The sequence below is a fragment of the Oncorhynchus masou genome, chromosome 13 (assembly GCF_036934945.1).
Source record: "Oncorhynchus masou masou isolate Uvic2021 chromosome 13, UVic_Omas_1.1, whole genome shotgun sequence".
Classification (NCBI taxonomy): domain Eukaryota; kingdom Metazoa; phylum Chordata; class Actinopteri; order Salmoniformes; family Salmonidae; genus Oncorhynchus; species Oncorhynchus masou.
Genome location: NC_088224.1, coordinates 30171545 through 30188935, shown reverse-complemented (window position 1 = coordinate 30188935; position 17391 = coordinate 30171545). Strand labels below are relative to the sequence as shown.

General features: G+C 42.8%; 1 protein-coding gene across 2 annotated transcripts; it reads right to left on the bottom strand.

Moving 5' to 3' along the window:
• Positions 1-573: 573 nt before the first annotated feature.
• Positions 574-5473, bottom strand: LOC135552070 (membrane progestin receptor alpha-B-like). Of its 2 annotated transcripts, XM_064983452.1 has the most exons (4): positions 5246-5473; positions 3938-4112; positions 3360-3614; positions 574-2834 (listed from the first exon to the last, which is right to left on the bottom strand). In XM_064983452.1, exons 3-4 carry the CDS (start codon positions 3545-3547, stop codon positions 1916-1918), a joined length of 1107 nt encoding a protein of 368 aa, XP_064839524.1. In that variant the 5' UTR covers positions 3548-3614; positions 3938-4112; positions 5246-5473; the 3' UTR covers positions 574-1915. The 2 variants fall into 2 exon arrangements, with proteins under 2 accessions (XP_064839524.1, XP_064839523.1); XM_064983451.1 differs by lacking the exon at positions 3938-4112 and having other exon boundaries at positions 5246-5472.
• Between the last annotated feature and the right edge of the window lie 11918 nt (positions 5474-17391).

Here is a 17391-nt window from a genome sequence, read left to right as displayed (position 1 = left end):
CTAAATTGACTGGAATTTTTATGTAATTGACCCCAACCCTGCTAAACGAGGTACTTATAAAGTTATATTCTTACAGAATTAATGGGGACATCCAAAATGTATGTAGCAACTGCCGATTCCCCTTTTTAAAAGAGATTCTCTGGTACTTTTGTATACACTCTTTGTAGCCAGTAGTGTAGGTGTAGCCAGTAGTGTAGGTGTAGCCAGTAGTGTAGGTGTAGCCAGTAGTGTAGGTGTAGCCAGTAGTTCTGAAAGTAGCACTCATAAGCCAAAAGTATCAGAAAATTGACTACTACATCACAAATGAGCAGCTATGTACACCACATCATTGCTCTCTCTCTACTGTGTGCGTATCTTGCTAGCAATCACTTTCAAACTAGGGATTTTGTGGCTAATTGAGGTAAGACAGTAATTATGCTGATAGATGCATGTATGAACTACACATTGACACATCCAGCACAAAACCGGAGGTTGAAAAAAATACTAGTCGCCAAAGTACCTGAGCATGTCTTTAATATTTCACTGGGGGGGAAGGAGGTTTGAGGTTGCAGTAATAATGAAAGGAAAATGGTGTGGGCTTCAAGTAGTTTTTATTGCTGTTCTACAAATGCCATAAAGTTAACAAAGTTCTGAAATGTGAAGGCCCTGCAAATTGTTATGATTCCTAACATGTCATAATAACACTGCATTGTTGTGAAGGTATTTTTTGGGCATCAGTCAGGGGGAAACTAATCCTCCCACAGTAGGTTGGTGGCACTTTAATTGGGAGGACGGGCTCGTGGTAATGGCTGGAGCGGAATGGTATCAGATACATCAAACACATGGTTTCCATGGTTTGATGCCATTCCATTTGCTCCCGCCATTATTATGAGCCCTCCTCCCCTCAGCAGCCTCCACTGATACCACAATCAGAGAGTGGTGGACAAAGGGTAAACATGAACAAAGCCGGTCCCAATACACTCCCGAGCCCTTTTCCTTGGCGATATCCCTGAGATTGCAGGTCTGCCAGTTGGAAGCTCCAACACTACACATAATACCTATCACCCTTCAGATCTGCAAACACATAAGGTTTAATATGGCAAAGGGGAAGGCATGGGGACCCAATTGGGATTGGCTATGTGTGTTGCAATGTATAAAGTGAGTTGTCCTCGCACCTTTACTCAATCCCATTGGCTGAACTGATGTTTTGTTATAGGTCACCATGGTGATCTTCCAGAAAGAGCCAATCAGAGCCTGTCTCTATTCCGGTTTACGTCACAGCACTGAGTGAAGAGTGTGTCTTGGCAGTGGTAGGCCATGGTAAGAGAGGTGACACGTTTCCCTTTTCCCCTCGTGGTCAATCAAAAGGAAAATGTAGCGATGGAACATACCCTCCGCAAGAATTTACAGGTGTACGATAATGTACATTACATACATCATGACACCACCATGCCAATTGAAAAACACAGAACTACTAAGCAGATCTATTCTAGGATTACAGTGAGCAATCATAGCAAATATAGAAAGTACTATGCAAGCTATCAACATTCTTACATGTCATTGAGGCTTTGTTCAGTGCTAGGCTAGCCTGGTTCCAGATCTGTTTGTGCAGTCTTGCCAACTCTTATGGTCACAGATCTGTGACCATGCTAGTGATAGGCTTCCTCAACTTCCATTATGTAAAAGGTAAACAACTCTCTCTCAAGGACACAGGTGCTGTAGAGAAACATAATATTATCATATAAATGTACATTTAAAAAACAAAGGCAGTGTGTGTCGAGTCAATCCAGGCCACATTGATCACTTTGGTACCAAATCAGAGGGCAAAACTGGGCAAAGGGTTCTGGCTGTAATAACGTCAACCCAGTTCAACCGGTTTTGCCCACTGGGAAGTGATTCTAACTTTCCTACCCTCTTACATCGTCTCCAAGCCAATTCATTTGGACTTGTCTCTGCAGTCAAGCAACCGTTTTACTTTCCTCGCCATGAAGACTGCTATACAGACACAGACCACCTGCGTGGCTCCATACTGAACCAGATAGATAGTGGCTGCTGCTCCTCTCTCTCCGTGTAGCTGTGTGTAGAGTGGCCGTCGGCCCAGGTAGTCCAGGTGAGAGGCTTGGATCTGACAGAGGGTACAGATCACCAGGAAGACGTGGAACAGCTGGTGGCCCTGCCCCAGGAAATCACAGTGGCCTGGGAACAGACGCTCTGGAAGTGGGTTGGTGAAGAAGAACGCACTGGACAGGAAGAAGGCTACCTGGCCCCCATGGAAGGATATAGCCGGGTCGCCGACTACGCCACTGGCCGCGGCAGTGATGTCATCACTGTGCGACGTGGGCCAGAGGAGGAGGCGGTGGAACACCGGGCTAGTATCCCAGGCATAGGCCATAGCCGAGGGAACCACCTGCCCCACCTTCCGGACCCAGACCCGCAGGCTGTGGTTGCGATACTTCCCATAGCAGCAGCCCAGGCAGGACAGGCAGCAGAGGAAGGTGGCAGTGGGCATGAAGACCGAGGAGACCCACCGGTGGTAATCTGGTTCCACAGCATAGTAGAAGTGAGCCACGGCGCTGCCATACTGATACTGAGCCACTCCTACATAATCCAGGAAGAAGAAGCAGTAGTGGTAGAACTCTGATTTGGCGGCCAGGAGGTGGGCTACAGTGCTGCAGGCCATGTAGGCCAGGGAGGACAGGAGGAGGATGAGGAGGGGCCAGGCGTGGGCATCATGGATGAAGTCTACCGTCTCAGCCAGCTGGAGGAACTTGACCAGGACAAGGAGAGACCCCAGCAGGTGGGTCCACACGTTGATGGTCTCGTTGTGACGCTGGAACAGCGAAAGGAAGTAGTACCTGTATCGATAAGGAGACAGAACACCGTTATGTTAGCTTCAGCGACGGGACACCGTTATGTTAGCTTCAGCGACGGGACACCGTTATGTTAGCTTCAGGACACCGTTATGTTAGCTTCAGCGACACCGTTATGTTAGCTTCAGCGACACCGTTATGTTAGCTTCAGCGACACCGTTATGTTAGCTTCAGGGACACCGTTATGTTAGCTTCAGGGACACCGTTATGTTAGCTTCAGGGACACCGTTATGTTAGCTTCAGGGACACCATTATGTTAGCTTCAGGGACACCGTTATGTTAGCTTCAGCGACGGGACACCGTTATGTTAGCTTCAGCGACGGGACACCGTTATGTTAGCTTCAGAGACGGGACACCGTTATGTTAGCTTCAGAGACCATTATGTTAGCTTCAGAGACCATTATGTTAGCTTCAGAGACCATTATGTTAGCTTCAGAGACGTCTTTACTGTAATAAAACCGGATGTTCTACATAGCATTGTGGGTATTGTAGTACATCCTGTTACAGTACCTCCAGCCCTGGTGGAGTGGTCGGTAGCCGGCGTGGATGTGGCGCTCTCTGAAGAACCCGGGAACTTCGGTGTCCCGTAGCGTGCCGGGCATGGAGGGGGCGACCTCTGTCAGCATCTGGGGTACCGCCCTTACCTGCTGGAGGTTGATGAACAGACGCCCAATCCTATCCATGACAATCGTTGCCATGAGGGATGGTCTGATGGATGGTGGGACCGTTGTTGTTGCTGGCTGGATAGTTTCAGGAGACTGGCAACTGAAAAAGAAGGAGAATGACGCCATTAGGAAAGCATTTAGCATTCAGAGCTGGCCTACCCTAACACCTAAAAGGCTTCAAAACAATAACTAGGTGTACAAAGAGGTTTAAAATGACTTCATTTATTTTAAAACTGCAGAGCAAGTAAAACTATTTGTAGTAGACATCACCTTTGTTGGAGGACTTCCCAAACACATTGACACACAGGTTAAAAAGACAAATTCCTTCAATAAATAGAAACACATCACACTACGTGCTTCAGCAGTCAAATTACTTCAGAATGAGTCTCTAGTCCAAGTGAACGTCTCTCCTTCACAGTTGACCTGGAAACTCCTGCCACCTGAGAAGAGAGGACGAGCCTGGCGAGTGCGGGTTCAGTCTGTTTTAACCAGGCAATCAGAGGACATCCTTCATGCTGGCCCTACCTGGCTGGGCCACCAAGGCCCCAGGGACAGGAGGCCAGATTACACCAGACCTGTTCTGACTCCTGCAGCAAACCTGACAATTTATTAGCAGTAGTTAGCCTTAATCTGCAGTTAACCTTGCAGATTAGGCTACTATACTGTCTATGGACCTTGCCCAGAACTTCTAATGCTCCGTGTCTGATCCAGTCCCTCTCTCTGTAGTTTTCACAACAGTGCTAGGATGGAAAGGAGCGGTGCTATAGGGGATGGGGAGGGAGAACATGAACACTTCAACCTTGAAGATGAAAAGATAAGGATATCTTTGTAAGCAGTGTGGTGTATGAACTTTACCCTAATTGCTCCTGTAAATCACTCGGGATAAGAGTGTCTGCTAAATGAATAATATGTCAATGTCATGGGGGTCTAATAACCAAAACATACATCTGATTCAAATGTATACATTCAAGTCACACTTGAAATGCATTTCTAATGCAAGTTTGAATTCATAATACACTCGCCTTCCTCAGGGTGAAAACTCAAACGTTGTTCTCTCCTCTCTCTCCATGTTCTTCTGATCATAAGATGCAAGCAAGTTTTTTATCAAGTAATAAAATGTTCCTTTCCTGAACTGGTGAAAGAATGCATTTTCAGATGCAGACATACTGTCAGACATGTTTACACAGGAACTTTAACTTTGTTATTAGATATTGGCCACATGCCCACATCTGATAAAACAGAGTTGCGAATGAACAGAAATGTAGCTACAACACCTTCAAAACGGGATCCTTACATGATAACAAGGCAAATTCAGTCAAATCTCAGCAACACCTATTTCCTATTGTCAACCCTGTCAAGTGTTTGCCTATGGCTAATGTGACTGAGGAATTTACACGGTGGCACCCACTGACTAAATATCGTTGACACAATGATAATTCAATCAAGACCTCACATAAACCTACAGTATTAATCTCTCCCTCCAGCCTTTCCCATATTTGAGTGACAAAGGCTGTGGAGAGAGGCAGGCAGAGCAATCAGTGTGAAATTCATTTCTGACACTGCTCTCTTCCAAAAACCAGAAAAACCTATTTCACGCCCATCCAATATTAACATGTTGACATGCATTCAATTTAATTTTGTATAGGCTATACTTGTGCTCTTTTTGCGTACACTGTTTCACGTGATAAGTAAAAAGTTAGAGAATATTGCACAAGACGAAAGAGGAAATACCAATGCATGTGGGCGTTCTTCTTCCTCTTCAAGGCTACTACTGTAGGCGTACTTTATTAGCCTACATCAGACAGCTCCGGAACACGCGGCACAGCAGGACCCTCCGCGGGATCTTTCACCTTCAGATGTGATGATCGTCCGACTGTGTCAGTCCATGTCCCCCTCGGACAGTCATCGGTCGGTCACGCCTCCCCGACCGGTGACAACCTTGCCAACCACTCAGATACTGGAGTGCAACAGATGAGCGTCTTAAATGAACATGAGGTGTCCAATGGAAAGTAAGTAGGCGGTCGTTCCAAGCAGCGGAGAGAGAGAGAGACAGAGAGACAGAGAGAGAGTATAAATGTGGTATTTACCTTGGCTACAGGAAACTTTGGCGTGGATGTCTGATCGACTGCGAACTGTCCCTCATACCTTTAGGACTAGTCACCGTGCAACTGTTTCTAGTCAACGTTGGATTTCCCTCTATGGTTTCACATGACGGTGAAATTGATTAATGAGTTGATACAGTATCAAGGGATGAATACTGAGAGAATAAATAACGATATTTCATTGAAAAACCCTATTAAACTGGGATATGAAAAAAGTGAGAACTCAATACAGTTTCAATACAAGTTTCAATACATCAAAAACGAAGTATCCTAGATTTTAGCCTGCTAAAAAGCTTCTACGTGGAGTCTAAATCATGTAAAATGTCATTTAAGTCCCAATGGTATAAAACGCTACAAATACAACAAAAAAACAGAACGTGGGCGGCATTAGGAACATTCTTTTGCATGGATGTGTCCGGAACGTGGTATCAAGGAATGAAGCATTGCACAATCTCAGTCTCCTTTGGAAAACTTTCCTTCCTGTGTGTTTAGCCGGTTTCAGACAGGGAGAAGCTATGTCAACGGCATAGCATTGACATCATTATTCAAATGTTTGGTGCTTATACAGTTTGTGGGTCTCAGTTCCTTTTAAATTAGAAATATTCCATAATCTAGCATTATCAGCAAATTTGATGTGCACAATCCATTTTTTAAAAACTGCCCTATCCAATGTGTCTGTAATTTGATTACCCAGTATTGCCTGCCTATTAAACCAGATTGGAAGCCATGCCAGAGCATATACAATGTACCAAACTAAGAATGAACTGCTTCAGATGATCAACAAAGGTCCGCTTTGTAGCTTGAAAGCTCCCTTCAAAGGGTGCAGACAATTACATAATATGTTGACAGTGCCAATTTGGGCAGTATCCCATTGGCAGTACCCTACTCATTGGGTGTGGAGAAGGGGGGTATTCTCCTCTTCTAATGAAAGACCAACTTGAGCTATTTTTGATCTATGATAAAGGGTAAAAGGAGTGTTTTTGGCAGCTCCAAGCGAGTTCTTAGAATTTGGTTGAGTTTTCCTTTTTCCCTGGGGTTCCAGGGTTTACTATTTTGCTTCATGGTATCCAGAATATACTGAAGTATCCCTTGAGGGATGTAGTAAAAACATGGGTGGGTGGAGTCTAAACTCTGTAGGTAAGTAGGTATGTATACCCAAAAACACATCATCTAGCAGAACAGGTGGGTAAACCCCGAAATGCAAAATAGCATTGAAGGGATAGTTCACCCAAATTCAAAAATGACACGTGAGTTTCCTGACCCTGTAAGCATGGACAAGGTATGACAGCAATCCATTCTTTGGTTTCGTTTCCCAGTCACTGTTTCCACATGCTAACATTAATAATTTGTGGCACAAATCCTAAGTCATTGGACAGATATTTTTTAATTAAAAAAATATATTTATTCAAAACATACAATATACTTGCAGTGAAGCTGCTCAACAACTTCATCATACCAGTCATCCAACAGATGTAAGGGATCTCGTCCTCCTTTTCCGAGGAGGAGAAGCGAGAAGGATCGGAGGACCAAAACACAGCGTGGTAAGTGTCCATAATGTTTATTTTAAAACAAACTGAACACTACAAAATACAAAACAATAAACGTGAAAATGAACGAAACACTCCCATGTGGCGACAAACACTGACACGGAAGACAAACACCCACAACCCAAACGTGAAACCCAGGCTACCTAAGTATGATTCTCAATCAGGGACAACAATTGACAGCTTTCTCTGATTGAGAACCACACTAGGCCGAACTCAAAAACCAACATAGAAAAACAAACAGACTGCCCACCCAACTCACTTCCTGACCATACTAAAACAAAGATAAAATAACAGAACTAAGGTCAGAACGTGACAACAGATTCCCATTCAGAGCGACACACAGAAACATCCAGGGTCAATGCCCTGCTCAAGGGCACGTTGACCGATCTACCACCAGGCCAAAAAACCTGAACCTGAACCCTCCAAGATCCCCCCACAGTTCCCCAATAGCTGTTCCTCAACCATTCTAGACCCCTCCCACAGCCCTCCCCACACGGAAGAAAAATTAAAAGTACAATGAATTCCATTCCTCTCCCCCAAGAACCCCCCAATGCACCAATAACCAAGAGAACTAAAGATAAAAAAGGAAAAGATAGAAGAAAACAGCCAACAACAATGCAAAAAATGTATAAAACAAAATAATACATTTAAAACAAAGGACATCAAGGACAACTGAAATCATAACAGCAATGCCTACTTTATATGTTTGTGTGCATGTCTGGCACAATTACATGTATGCGTGTGTTCTTGTATGTGTTTATTTGAATGAGAGTGTGTGTATAAGCATGTGTACAAACACCTGCACGGCATCAGCCTCAGGCAAACCGGCATTAGTTGTAAAAACACTGCCACTTAGTGTCATTGAAATGTACTTTTTCTTATGTTTTATTTTGACTTTTTAAAATTTTGTATTTTATTTGACTTTTATCTTAGAATGATGGTCAATCTCCCACACAGCAACTCCACTCCCACTTGTCTCCAATTCCACATACCAACCCTCAGCCCATCCCATCTATCTCTGCAGTTTCTACGCAACACGTATCTTTCAACTATGCTGTGATGTTTAACGTACAATTTCAATCTATCTAATCGAATAGAATCTACAGATTGCGTGTTGAAGATAAATACTTTTACTAAGAGTATCAGTATATTAGTAATTGACTGACCTGGTCTCTCCAGATCTCCTGACAGTACTATTTCTAGGGTCAATTTTAGATCAATGCTGTGCATTTTCAGCCATTCCTGAACCTGAGACCAGAAACAGGCTACCTGAGGGCAATACCAAAATAAATGGTCTATTGATTCTGTATCCTCACAACAAAATCTACAGAGCTTCGATGATCTTATGCCCCAAATAATCAACATTTTGTTGGTGGCAAGAATTCTACAAAATATGTTTTGCTGAAAAGCACGAAGTCTCGAATCTTGCGTTGATTTATATAACAACTCATACACCATGTGCCATGGAATCGGTACATCAAAAATCTCTTTTTGCAACCTGTATGGCACAGTTGTCAACATCATTGGACCGATATTAGCATTTTTTGTAAATCATGTCCAAATCATCCGCAAGGGTCTAAAAAATGATTGTAAAACTCAGCAAAGTCACTTAAAGATGTTTTGAACACGATAGCCTTAACCAAAAGTTTTTTTTCTAATTTGGGTGAATATGCCCCTATTTGGGTTCCTGAGTGACGCAGCGGTCTAAGGCACTGCATCTCAGTGCAATAGGCGTCACTACAGTTCCTGGTTTGTATCCAGGCTGTATCGCATTTGGCTGTGATTGAGAGTCCCAAAGGGCGGTGCACAATTGGCCCATCGCCGTCCGGGTTTGGCTGGGGTCAGCCGTCATTGTAAATAAGAATTTGTTCTTAACTGACTTGTCTAGTTATATAAAAATCACAACATTAAAAAAAATCCCGTAAAAGGTGGGTAAACCCTATTAATAAAGTTAGGTGGACTGAGTTTTTACTTGAATTAACCCTCCATCTGCTTTCAAGGTATTTGTTAATGGTCAGCTGTCAGCAACCGAGAAAACAAACAGGTGTAGGTCACTGTTAGCCGACATTCAAGCTTTTCTGGTTCGCATAATTGCTTGGGATATTTCAGTTGTTTTTCAGCCTTGTATTTAAGAATTGCGTTAAAATATCTTAAACACCCAAAGAATTAAATAATCCAGGAGTTGTCTTAACCTATGTGTGGAAAACCATTCCTCAGAATAGATTGCTGCATGTATTTTGTGCCAAATGTGAAATCATTTAAAATATATCCACTGTGTGGCACTGTTTCCTTTCACATTGATGTAGATTATGTACAGGAATGTAGGGAGCGCAGAGCCCACAAATTTGGAGCTTTGACTCTATACAATGTTATAGAAATGTATGATCCAGATGTGCACAATGTACTCACCTTTTATTGAGCATCAATATTTCCAGCATCTTCTGCAGGGTTGTGCTTTGCTGTCATGAGTTGTAAAATAGAGCAGCCTGTGGACATTTAAAAAACTATCCAATCAATTTGATCAGACCCCTTTTAATGCAACCCCCCTTTTTTGTTGTTGTTGTTGTTGCATTGTTTTCATTTCTTACACTCATCTTTTCTTTTTTTTAATGTTTTGACATCTTATTTCTTATTTTTGAATATCATGTCAACAATGTATTTACCTGGCAATCAATCAATAACAACAATGTCAGCTAAGATGTTTGAGTCAGAGTGAGTGTAATGGCTATCCATTGTGTATCTACTTCTCAGATGGAAATACTCTATACTTTAACCTTCACTTCCACGAACATCTAGCTTTGTCACCTTGCAATGTATTCATCTTCCTGAAATTACCATGCAGTCACATTCATGACAAAACCTTTGGGACCTTATCAGTCAATATTCCTCATGATTGATGATGTTCAAAACCGTTGAGCCGGTCTGTATTGACAGCATCATCCCAAAACGTCTGTCAGTTGTTATACATCATAGACTGTATGACCTCTTTAGGTAGCCTAGTGGTTAGAGTGTGGAGCTGTTAATCAAAAGGGTGCTAGATCAGATCCCTGAGCTGACAAAGTGAAAATCTGTCATTTTGCTCCCGAAAAGGCAGTTAACCCACTGTTCCCCAGTAGGCATTCATTGTAAATAAGAATTTGTCCTTAACTGACTTGCCTAGTTAAATAAAGGTTCAATAAAATACATAAATACAAATTGCAGTGTAAACACAACAAATTGCTGATGGAAATGAACCTTGCATTCACCCAACTGTGAGGATACTGTGGTCTCTAAGGGTTGCTTTGTACTGTCTATTTTCCTATTTCACGGTGTGATATATACAATATGGGTTGTGGTTTCCTTGTGATGTCTATAGGTGTCAACTAGGTAACCTCGTCCCCAGGATAATCGCCAACAAGCCTTTGCTGGTGGACAAGACTAGGGGGTGGGTAACAGCGGTTGTGTGTCTGATACCTAAACTGAATGATTCATTGTGATTGCCAAAAGCCTCAGTCACTGTCTTATAAAGGTTCAAAGCTCCATGTGCCGTTTATTGGCCAACACATAATCAATATCTCCAACTGAGACAAAAGACAGCAAATCCAATGATGAGTGGGTTTAGTTATGGATGTTGAATGAGATTTGGTTGCAGGGACTCACATATTGCAGGACCTGATGTAAGTGGGGTGGCAGGGAGCCTAGTGGTTAGAGTGTTGGGCCGGTAATCAAAAGGTCAACAGATCAAATCCCTGACAAAGTAAAAAACAAACTGTTGTTCTGACCCTGAACAAGGCTGTAGACCCACTGTTCCTAGGCTCACTATAAATAAGAATTTGTTCTTAACTGACTTGCCTAGTTTAAAAAAAATACAGTGATGTTTTCAGATGAGATGAGAGATTGTTTGCCTATGGAGAATGTTTACAAGTTAACTCCACATGCACTCCTGCACAGATGCACAGACACACACACACACATTATACAGACGCACACACTTGCTGAAGAGGCTATTGTGAAGTAAACACCAAAGCCTTAATGATTCTTCTCTACATTCTCCCTCAAATCGTTGTCTTTCTTCTATTGGCTTAAAACACATCCCCTAGCCTTCTCTTTAATAATCCCTTCCTGTTCCTCCCATTCTGAAAGACTTTAAGGCCATTTCAGGGGAATCTTTAAAGCTGTACAGTGTATGAAAATAGGTAATAACCAGCTAAACAGGGGTCATCTGGAAAATAGACTTTGGTCTCGGCATTGACTCTCAGTCAAAATGAAGGTGAATTTAAAAAAATGTAAAGGTAATTACAGATAGGGGGATTGGGAGGATGATAAGTTCACACATTGGCATTAAACATCTCAAACCTTTTGACTTGAAAAGGAACCTCAAGCTGCCATAAAATTCCATCCGGTGCTAGGCTCCACATCATGGGGCCTAATTGGGTAGTATGGTTGAGGACCTGTGCTCGCTGGATATTGAGGTGGCATTTTGCTGGAGAATTCCCCTGGTTCTGCTAAGACCAGCCCGCTGTTCCTTCCTTCATTTTTCAACGTCTGCCTGCTTTTGCTGAGTAATTTGTTTTGCCCATATCACCTGTCATGTCTAATAGAAGGCTGCATGGAGTACACTGAACCCAGCCACGTCCCATGGGTTCCTCTCTGCTTCCAGTTCCACCTTTGCATCGCCACAGATATAGATAGATAGCTTCTTTAACAGCTGCGTCTGCCTCTGCTTCTGCCTTCAACCTGCACCCCACCCCACCTCAGAGTACTTCTCCTCTCTTTGCCTACACTATTTGTGTAATATAGAAAGAGCAAATGTTGATGTATTTGAAGTCCTACTAAACCACCTGAAAGCCATGATTTAGCTGAACTTTAGGAAAATGCTAGTCAGTGCATCACTGGCACTTGATTTCGGCAATGAGCAAAAATATAAACACAACATGTAAAGTTTAGATCCCAGAAATGTTCCATTTGCACAAATTTGTTTACATCCCTGTTGTGAGCATTTCTCCTTTGCCAAGATAATCCATCCACCTGACAGGTGTGGCATGTCAAGAAGCTGATTAAACAGCATAATTATTACACATGTGCACCTTAAGCTGGGGACAATAAAAGACCACTCTAAAAATGTGCAGTTTTGTCACACAACACAATGCCACAGATGTTTCAAGTATTGAGGGTGCCAGAGAATTAAATGGTAATTTCGCTACCATAAGCCGCCTCCAACGTCATTTTAGAGAATTTGGCAGTAGGTCCAACCGACCTCACAACCGCAGACCATGTGTATGTCGTTGTGTGGGTGAGTGGTTTTCTGATGTCAACATGGTGAACAGAGTGCCCATGGTGATGGTGGGGTTATGATATTGGCAGGCATTAGGTACGGACGACTAACACAATCGCATTTTATCGATGACAATTTGAATGCACAGAGATACTGATGAGATCCTGAGACCATTCCATTCATCCACCACCATCACCTCATGTTTCAGCATGATAATGCACGGACCCATACTGCAAGGATCTGTACACAATTCCTGGAAGCTGAAAATGTCCCAGTTCTTCCATGGTCTGTATACCCACCAGACATGTCACCCATTGAGCATGTTTGGGATGCGCTTGATCGACGTGTACGACAGCATGTTCCAGTTCCTGCCAATATCCAGCAACTTCTCACAGTCATTGAAGAGGAGTTGGACAACATTCCACAGGCCACAATCAACAGCCTGATCAACTCTATGCGCAGGGGATGTGGCGCTGCATGAGGCAAATAGTGGTCACACCAGATACTGACTGGTTTTCTGATCCATGCCTCTACTTGCTTTTTTAAAAGGTATCTGTGACCAATAGATGCATATCTGTATTCCCAGTCATGTGAAATCCATAGAATCGGGCCTAATGAATTTATTTCAATTGACTGATTTCCTAATGTGAACTCTAAATTAGTAAAATATTTGAATTTGTTGCATGTTGCATTACAGTTTTTGTTCAGTATAATTACAAAGAGAAAATTGGGTTTTAGAGGCTGAACATTCAGCATTCTCTCTCCTGGCTGTCTGATTGTGATAGGGCGGATTGGGACAAAATTTCAGCCCTAGATTTTTGCCACATCAGCCCACATCACTGAGCTGTGTAATGTGTTGTCTGTATGCATATCTTTCTGCCAAGAAGTGAACGGAATTTCAGCGAATGAAATAGGCGGGAAATAGACCGAATTTTTCAACCTCCTGTGCCTTTGGCTATGTAACGTAACCAGACACCAGAGAGCTCATAAACTAAGACCCATTCGCTGGTTGAAGAGACTGAGATTCAGGATTGAATAAACATTGCTATAACAATTAAAATAGAGACAGTTCCCAAATGCACTTTTAACGGTGCCCCCCGCCTCCCCTGCAAGACGGTTGAGCTAACGTAGGCTAATGCAATTGAGGTTGTAAGTAACAAGAACATTTCCCAGGACATAGACATATCTGATTTTGGCAGAAAGCTTAAAATCGTATTAATCTAACTGCACTGTCCAATTTACAGTAGCTATTACAGTGAAATAATGCCATGCTATTGTTTGAGGAGAGTGCAGTTAAGAACTTGAAAATGCATTAATAAACCAATTAGGCACATTTGGGCAGTCTTGATACAAAATGTTGAAAATAAATGCAATGGTTCATTGGATCAGTCTAAAACTTTGCACATACACCGCCTGGGCTGGAATAATACATTATGGCCTTACGCTTGCATTTCAAAGAAGAGGGTACAAGAAATATATATTTTTTTCTTTCTATTATCATCCACCAGATCTAATATGTCTCCTACATTCAATTCACATTTCCACAAACTTCTAACTGTTCCCTTTCAAATGGTATCAAGAATATGCATACAGTGGCTTGCAAAAGTCTCCCCCCCCCCTTGGCATTTTTCCTATTTTGTTGCCTTACAACCTGGAATTAAAATAGATTTTGGGAAGGGGGTTGTATCATTTGATTTACACAACATTCATACCACTTTGAAGATGCTAAATATTTTTTATTGTGAAACAAACAAAAAAATAAGACAAAACAATTGAAAACTTGAGCGTGCATAACTATTCACTCCCCCAACAAAAGTCAACACCTTGTAGAGCCACCTTTGCAGCAATTACAGCTGCAAGTCTCTTGGGGTATGTCTCTATAAGCTTGGCACATCTAGCTACTGGGATTTCTACCCATTCTTCAAGGCAAAATTGCTCCAGCTCCTTCATGTTGGTTGGGTTCCACTGCTGTACGGCAATCTTTATTAAACCACTTGAGTGTTGCTTTAGCAATATAATTAGGGTCATTGTCCTGCTGGATGGTGAACCTCTGTCCCAGTATCAAATCTCTGGAAGACTGAAACAGATTTCCTTCAAGAATTTCCCTGTATTTAGTGCCATCCATCAGTCCTTCAATTCTGACCAGTTTCCCAGTCCCTGCTGATGGTGTTCTCAGGGTGATGGAGGTGTTGGGTTTGCGCCAGACATAAAGGCTCCTTTTTAGTCTCATCTGACCAGAGTACTTTCTTCCATATGTTTGGGGAGTCTCCCACATGCCTTTTGGCAAACACCAAACGTGTTTGCTTATTTTTTTCTTTAAGCAATGGCTTTTTTTCTGGCCACTCTGTGGAGTGTGCGGCTTAAAGTGGTCCTATGGACAGATATTCAAATCTACGCTGTGGAGCTTTGCAGGTCGTTCAGAGTTATCTTTGTTGCCTCTCTGATTAATGCCCTCCGAGTCTGGTCCATGAGTTTTGGTGTGCGGCCCTCTCTTGGCAGGTGTGTTGTGGTGCCATATTCTTTCCATGTTTTAATAATGGATTTAATGGTGCGCCGTGGGATGTTCAAAGTTTTGGGTATTGTTTTAACCCAACCCTGATCTGTACTTCTCCACAACTTTGTCCCTGACCTGTTTGGAGAGCTCCTTGGTCTTCATGGTGCCACTTGCTTGGCGGTGCTTCTTGCTTAGTGGTAATTGCAGACTCTGGGGCTTTTTAGAACAGATGTATTTTTACTGAGATCATGTGACAGATCATGTAACACTTAGATTGCACACAAGTGGACTTTATTTAACTAATTATGTGACTTCTGAAGGTAATTGGTTGCACCAGATCTTGTTTAGGGGCTTCATAGCAAAGGGGGTGAACACATATACACACACCACTTTTCTGTTTTTTATATTTGAGAATTTTTTTAAACAAGTTATTTTTTTTTTCATTTCACTTCACCAATTTGGACTATTTTGTGCAGGTCCATTACATGATATCCAAATTAAATCCATTTAAAATGCAGGTTGTAATGCAACAAAATAGGAAAAACGCCAAGGGGGATTGTCACGCCCTGGTCTTAGTATTTTGTGTTTTCTTTATTATTTTGGTCTAGCCAGGGTGTGACATGGGTTATTTATGTGGTGTGTTTTGTCTTGTTTTTTTTGTAGGTAATAGGATTGAGGTTAGTGGGGTTGTCTAGAATAGTCTATGGCTGCCTGGAGTGGTTCTCAATCAGAGGCAGGTGTTTATCGTTGTCTCTGATTGGGAACCATATTTAGACAGCCATATTGTTTGAGTGTTTCGTGGGTGATTGTTCCTGTCTCTGTGTTAGTTTGCACCGAAATATGCTGTTTAGGTTTTTACGTTTATTGTTCTGTATTGTTTGTGTTTATCTTTTATTAAACATGTATCGAAATAACGCTGCATTTTGGTCCTCTCCTTCAACGGAAAAAAACCTTAACAGGGATGAATACTTTTGCAAGGCACTGTATCCTTGCTTCAGGTCCTGAGCTACAGGCAGTTAGATTTGGGTCATTTTAGGTGAAAATTGAAAAAAAGGGTCTCATCCTTAAGAGGTGTTTAAGGAAAAACATTTAAACGTCTTGGAATGGCCTAGTCAAAGCCTAGACCTCAATCCAATTGAGAATCTGTGCTATGACTTAAGAACAAATTCTTATTTACAATGAAGGCCTACCCCGGCCAAACCCTAACCTGTACGACACTGGGTCAATTGGGATTCCCAGTCATGGATGGTTGTGAGACAACCTGGAATCAAACCAGGATCTGTAGTGACACCTCTAGTACTGAGATGCAGTGCCTTAGACCGCTGCACCTCTCAGGAGCCCAAAGGTAACCCATACAAGGTTGTTTTGTGTCCCAAAAAAACTAAATATGTCCTGAGCTTTCTTAGAAACTCAGCAAAAAAAAGAAACGTCCCTTTTTCAAGACCCTGTCTTTCAAAGATAATTCGTAAAAATCCAAATAACTTCACAGATCTTCATTGCAAAGGGATTTAACATTGTTTCCCATGCTTGTTCAATGACTCATAAACAATTAATGAACATACACCTGTGGAACGGTTAAGGTCACAGTTATGAAAACGTAGGACACTAAAGAGGCCTTTCTACTGACTCTGAAAAACACCAAAAGAAAGATGCCCAGGGTCCCTGCTCATCTGCGTGAACATGCCTTAGGCACGCTGCAAGGAGGCATGAGGACTGCAGATGTGGCCAGGGTAATAAACTGCAATGTCTGTACTGTGAGACGCCTAAGACAGCGCTACAGGGAGATAGGACGGACAGCTGATCGTCCTCGCAGTGGCAGACCACGTGTAAGAACACCTGCACAGGATCGGTACATCCTAACATCACACAGGTATAGGATGGCAACAACAACTGCCCGAGTTACACCAGGAATGCACAATTCCTCCATCAGTGCTCAGGAGGGTACAATAGGCTGAGAAAGGTTGGACTTAGGGCTTGTAGGCCTGTTGTAAGGCAGGTCCTCACCAGACATCAGTGGCAACAACGTCGCCATCGCTGGACCAGACAGGAATGGCAAAAACTGCTCTTCACTAAGGAGTCACAGTTTTGTCTCATCAGGGGTGGTTGAATTCGCATTTATAGTCGAAGGAATGAGGGTTACACCGAGGCCTGTACTCTGGAGCGGGATCGATTTGGAGGTGGAGGGTCCGTCATGGTCTGGGGCGGTGTGTCACAGCATCATCGGACTGAGCTTGTTGTCATAGCAGGCAATCTCAACGTTGTGCGTTACAGGGAAGACATCCTCCTCCCTCATGTGGTACCCTTCCTTCAGGCTCATCCTGACATGACCCTCCAGCATGACAATGCCACCAGCCATACTGCTTGTTCTGTGCATTATTTCCTGCAAGATAGGAATGTCAGTGTTCTGCCATGGCCAGCGAGGAGCCCGGATCTCAATCCCATTGAGCACGTCTGGGACCTGTTGGATCGCACAAGTGAGG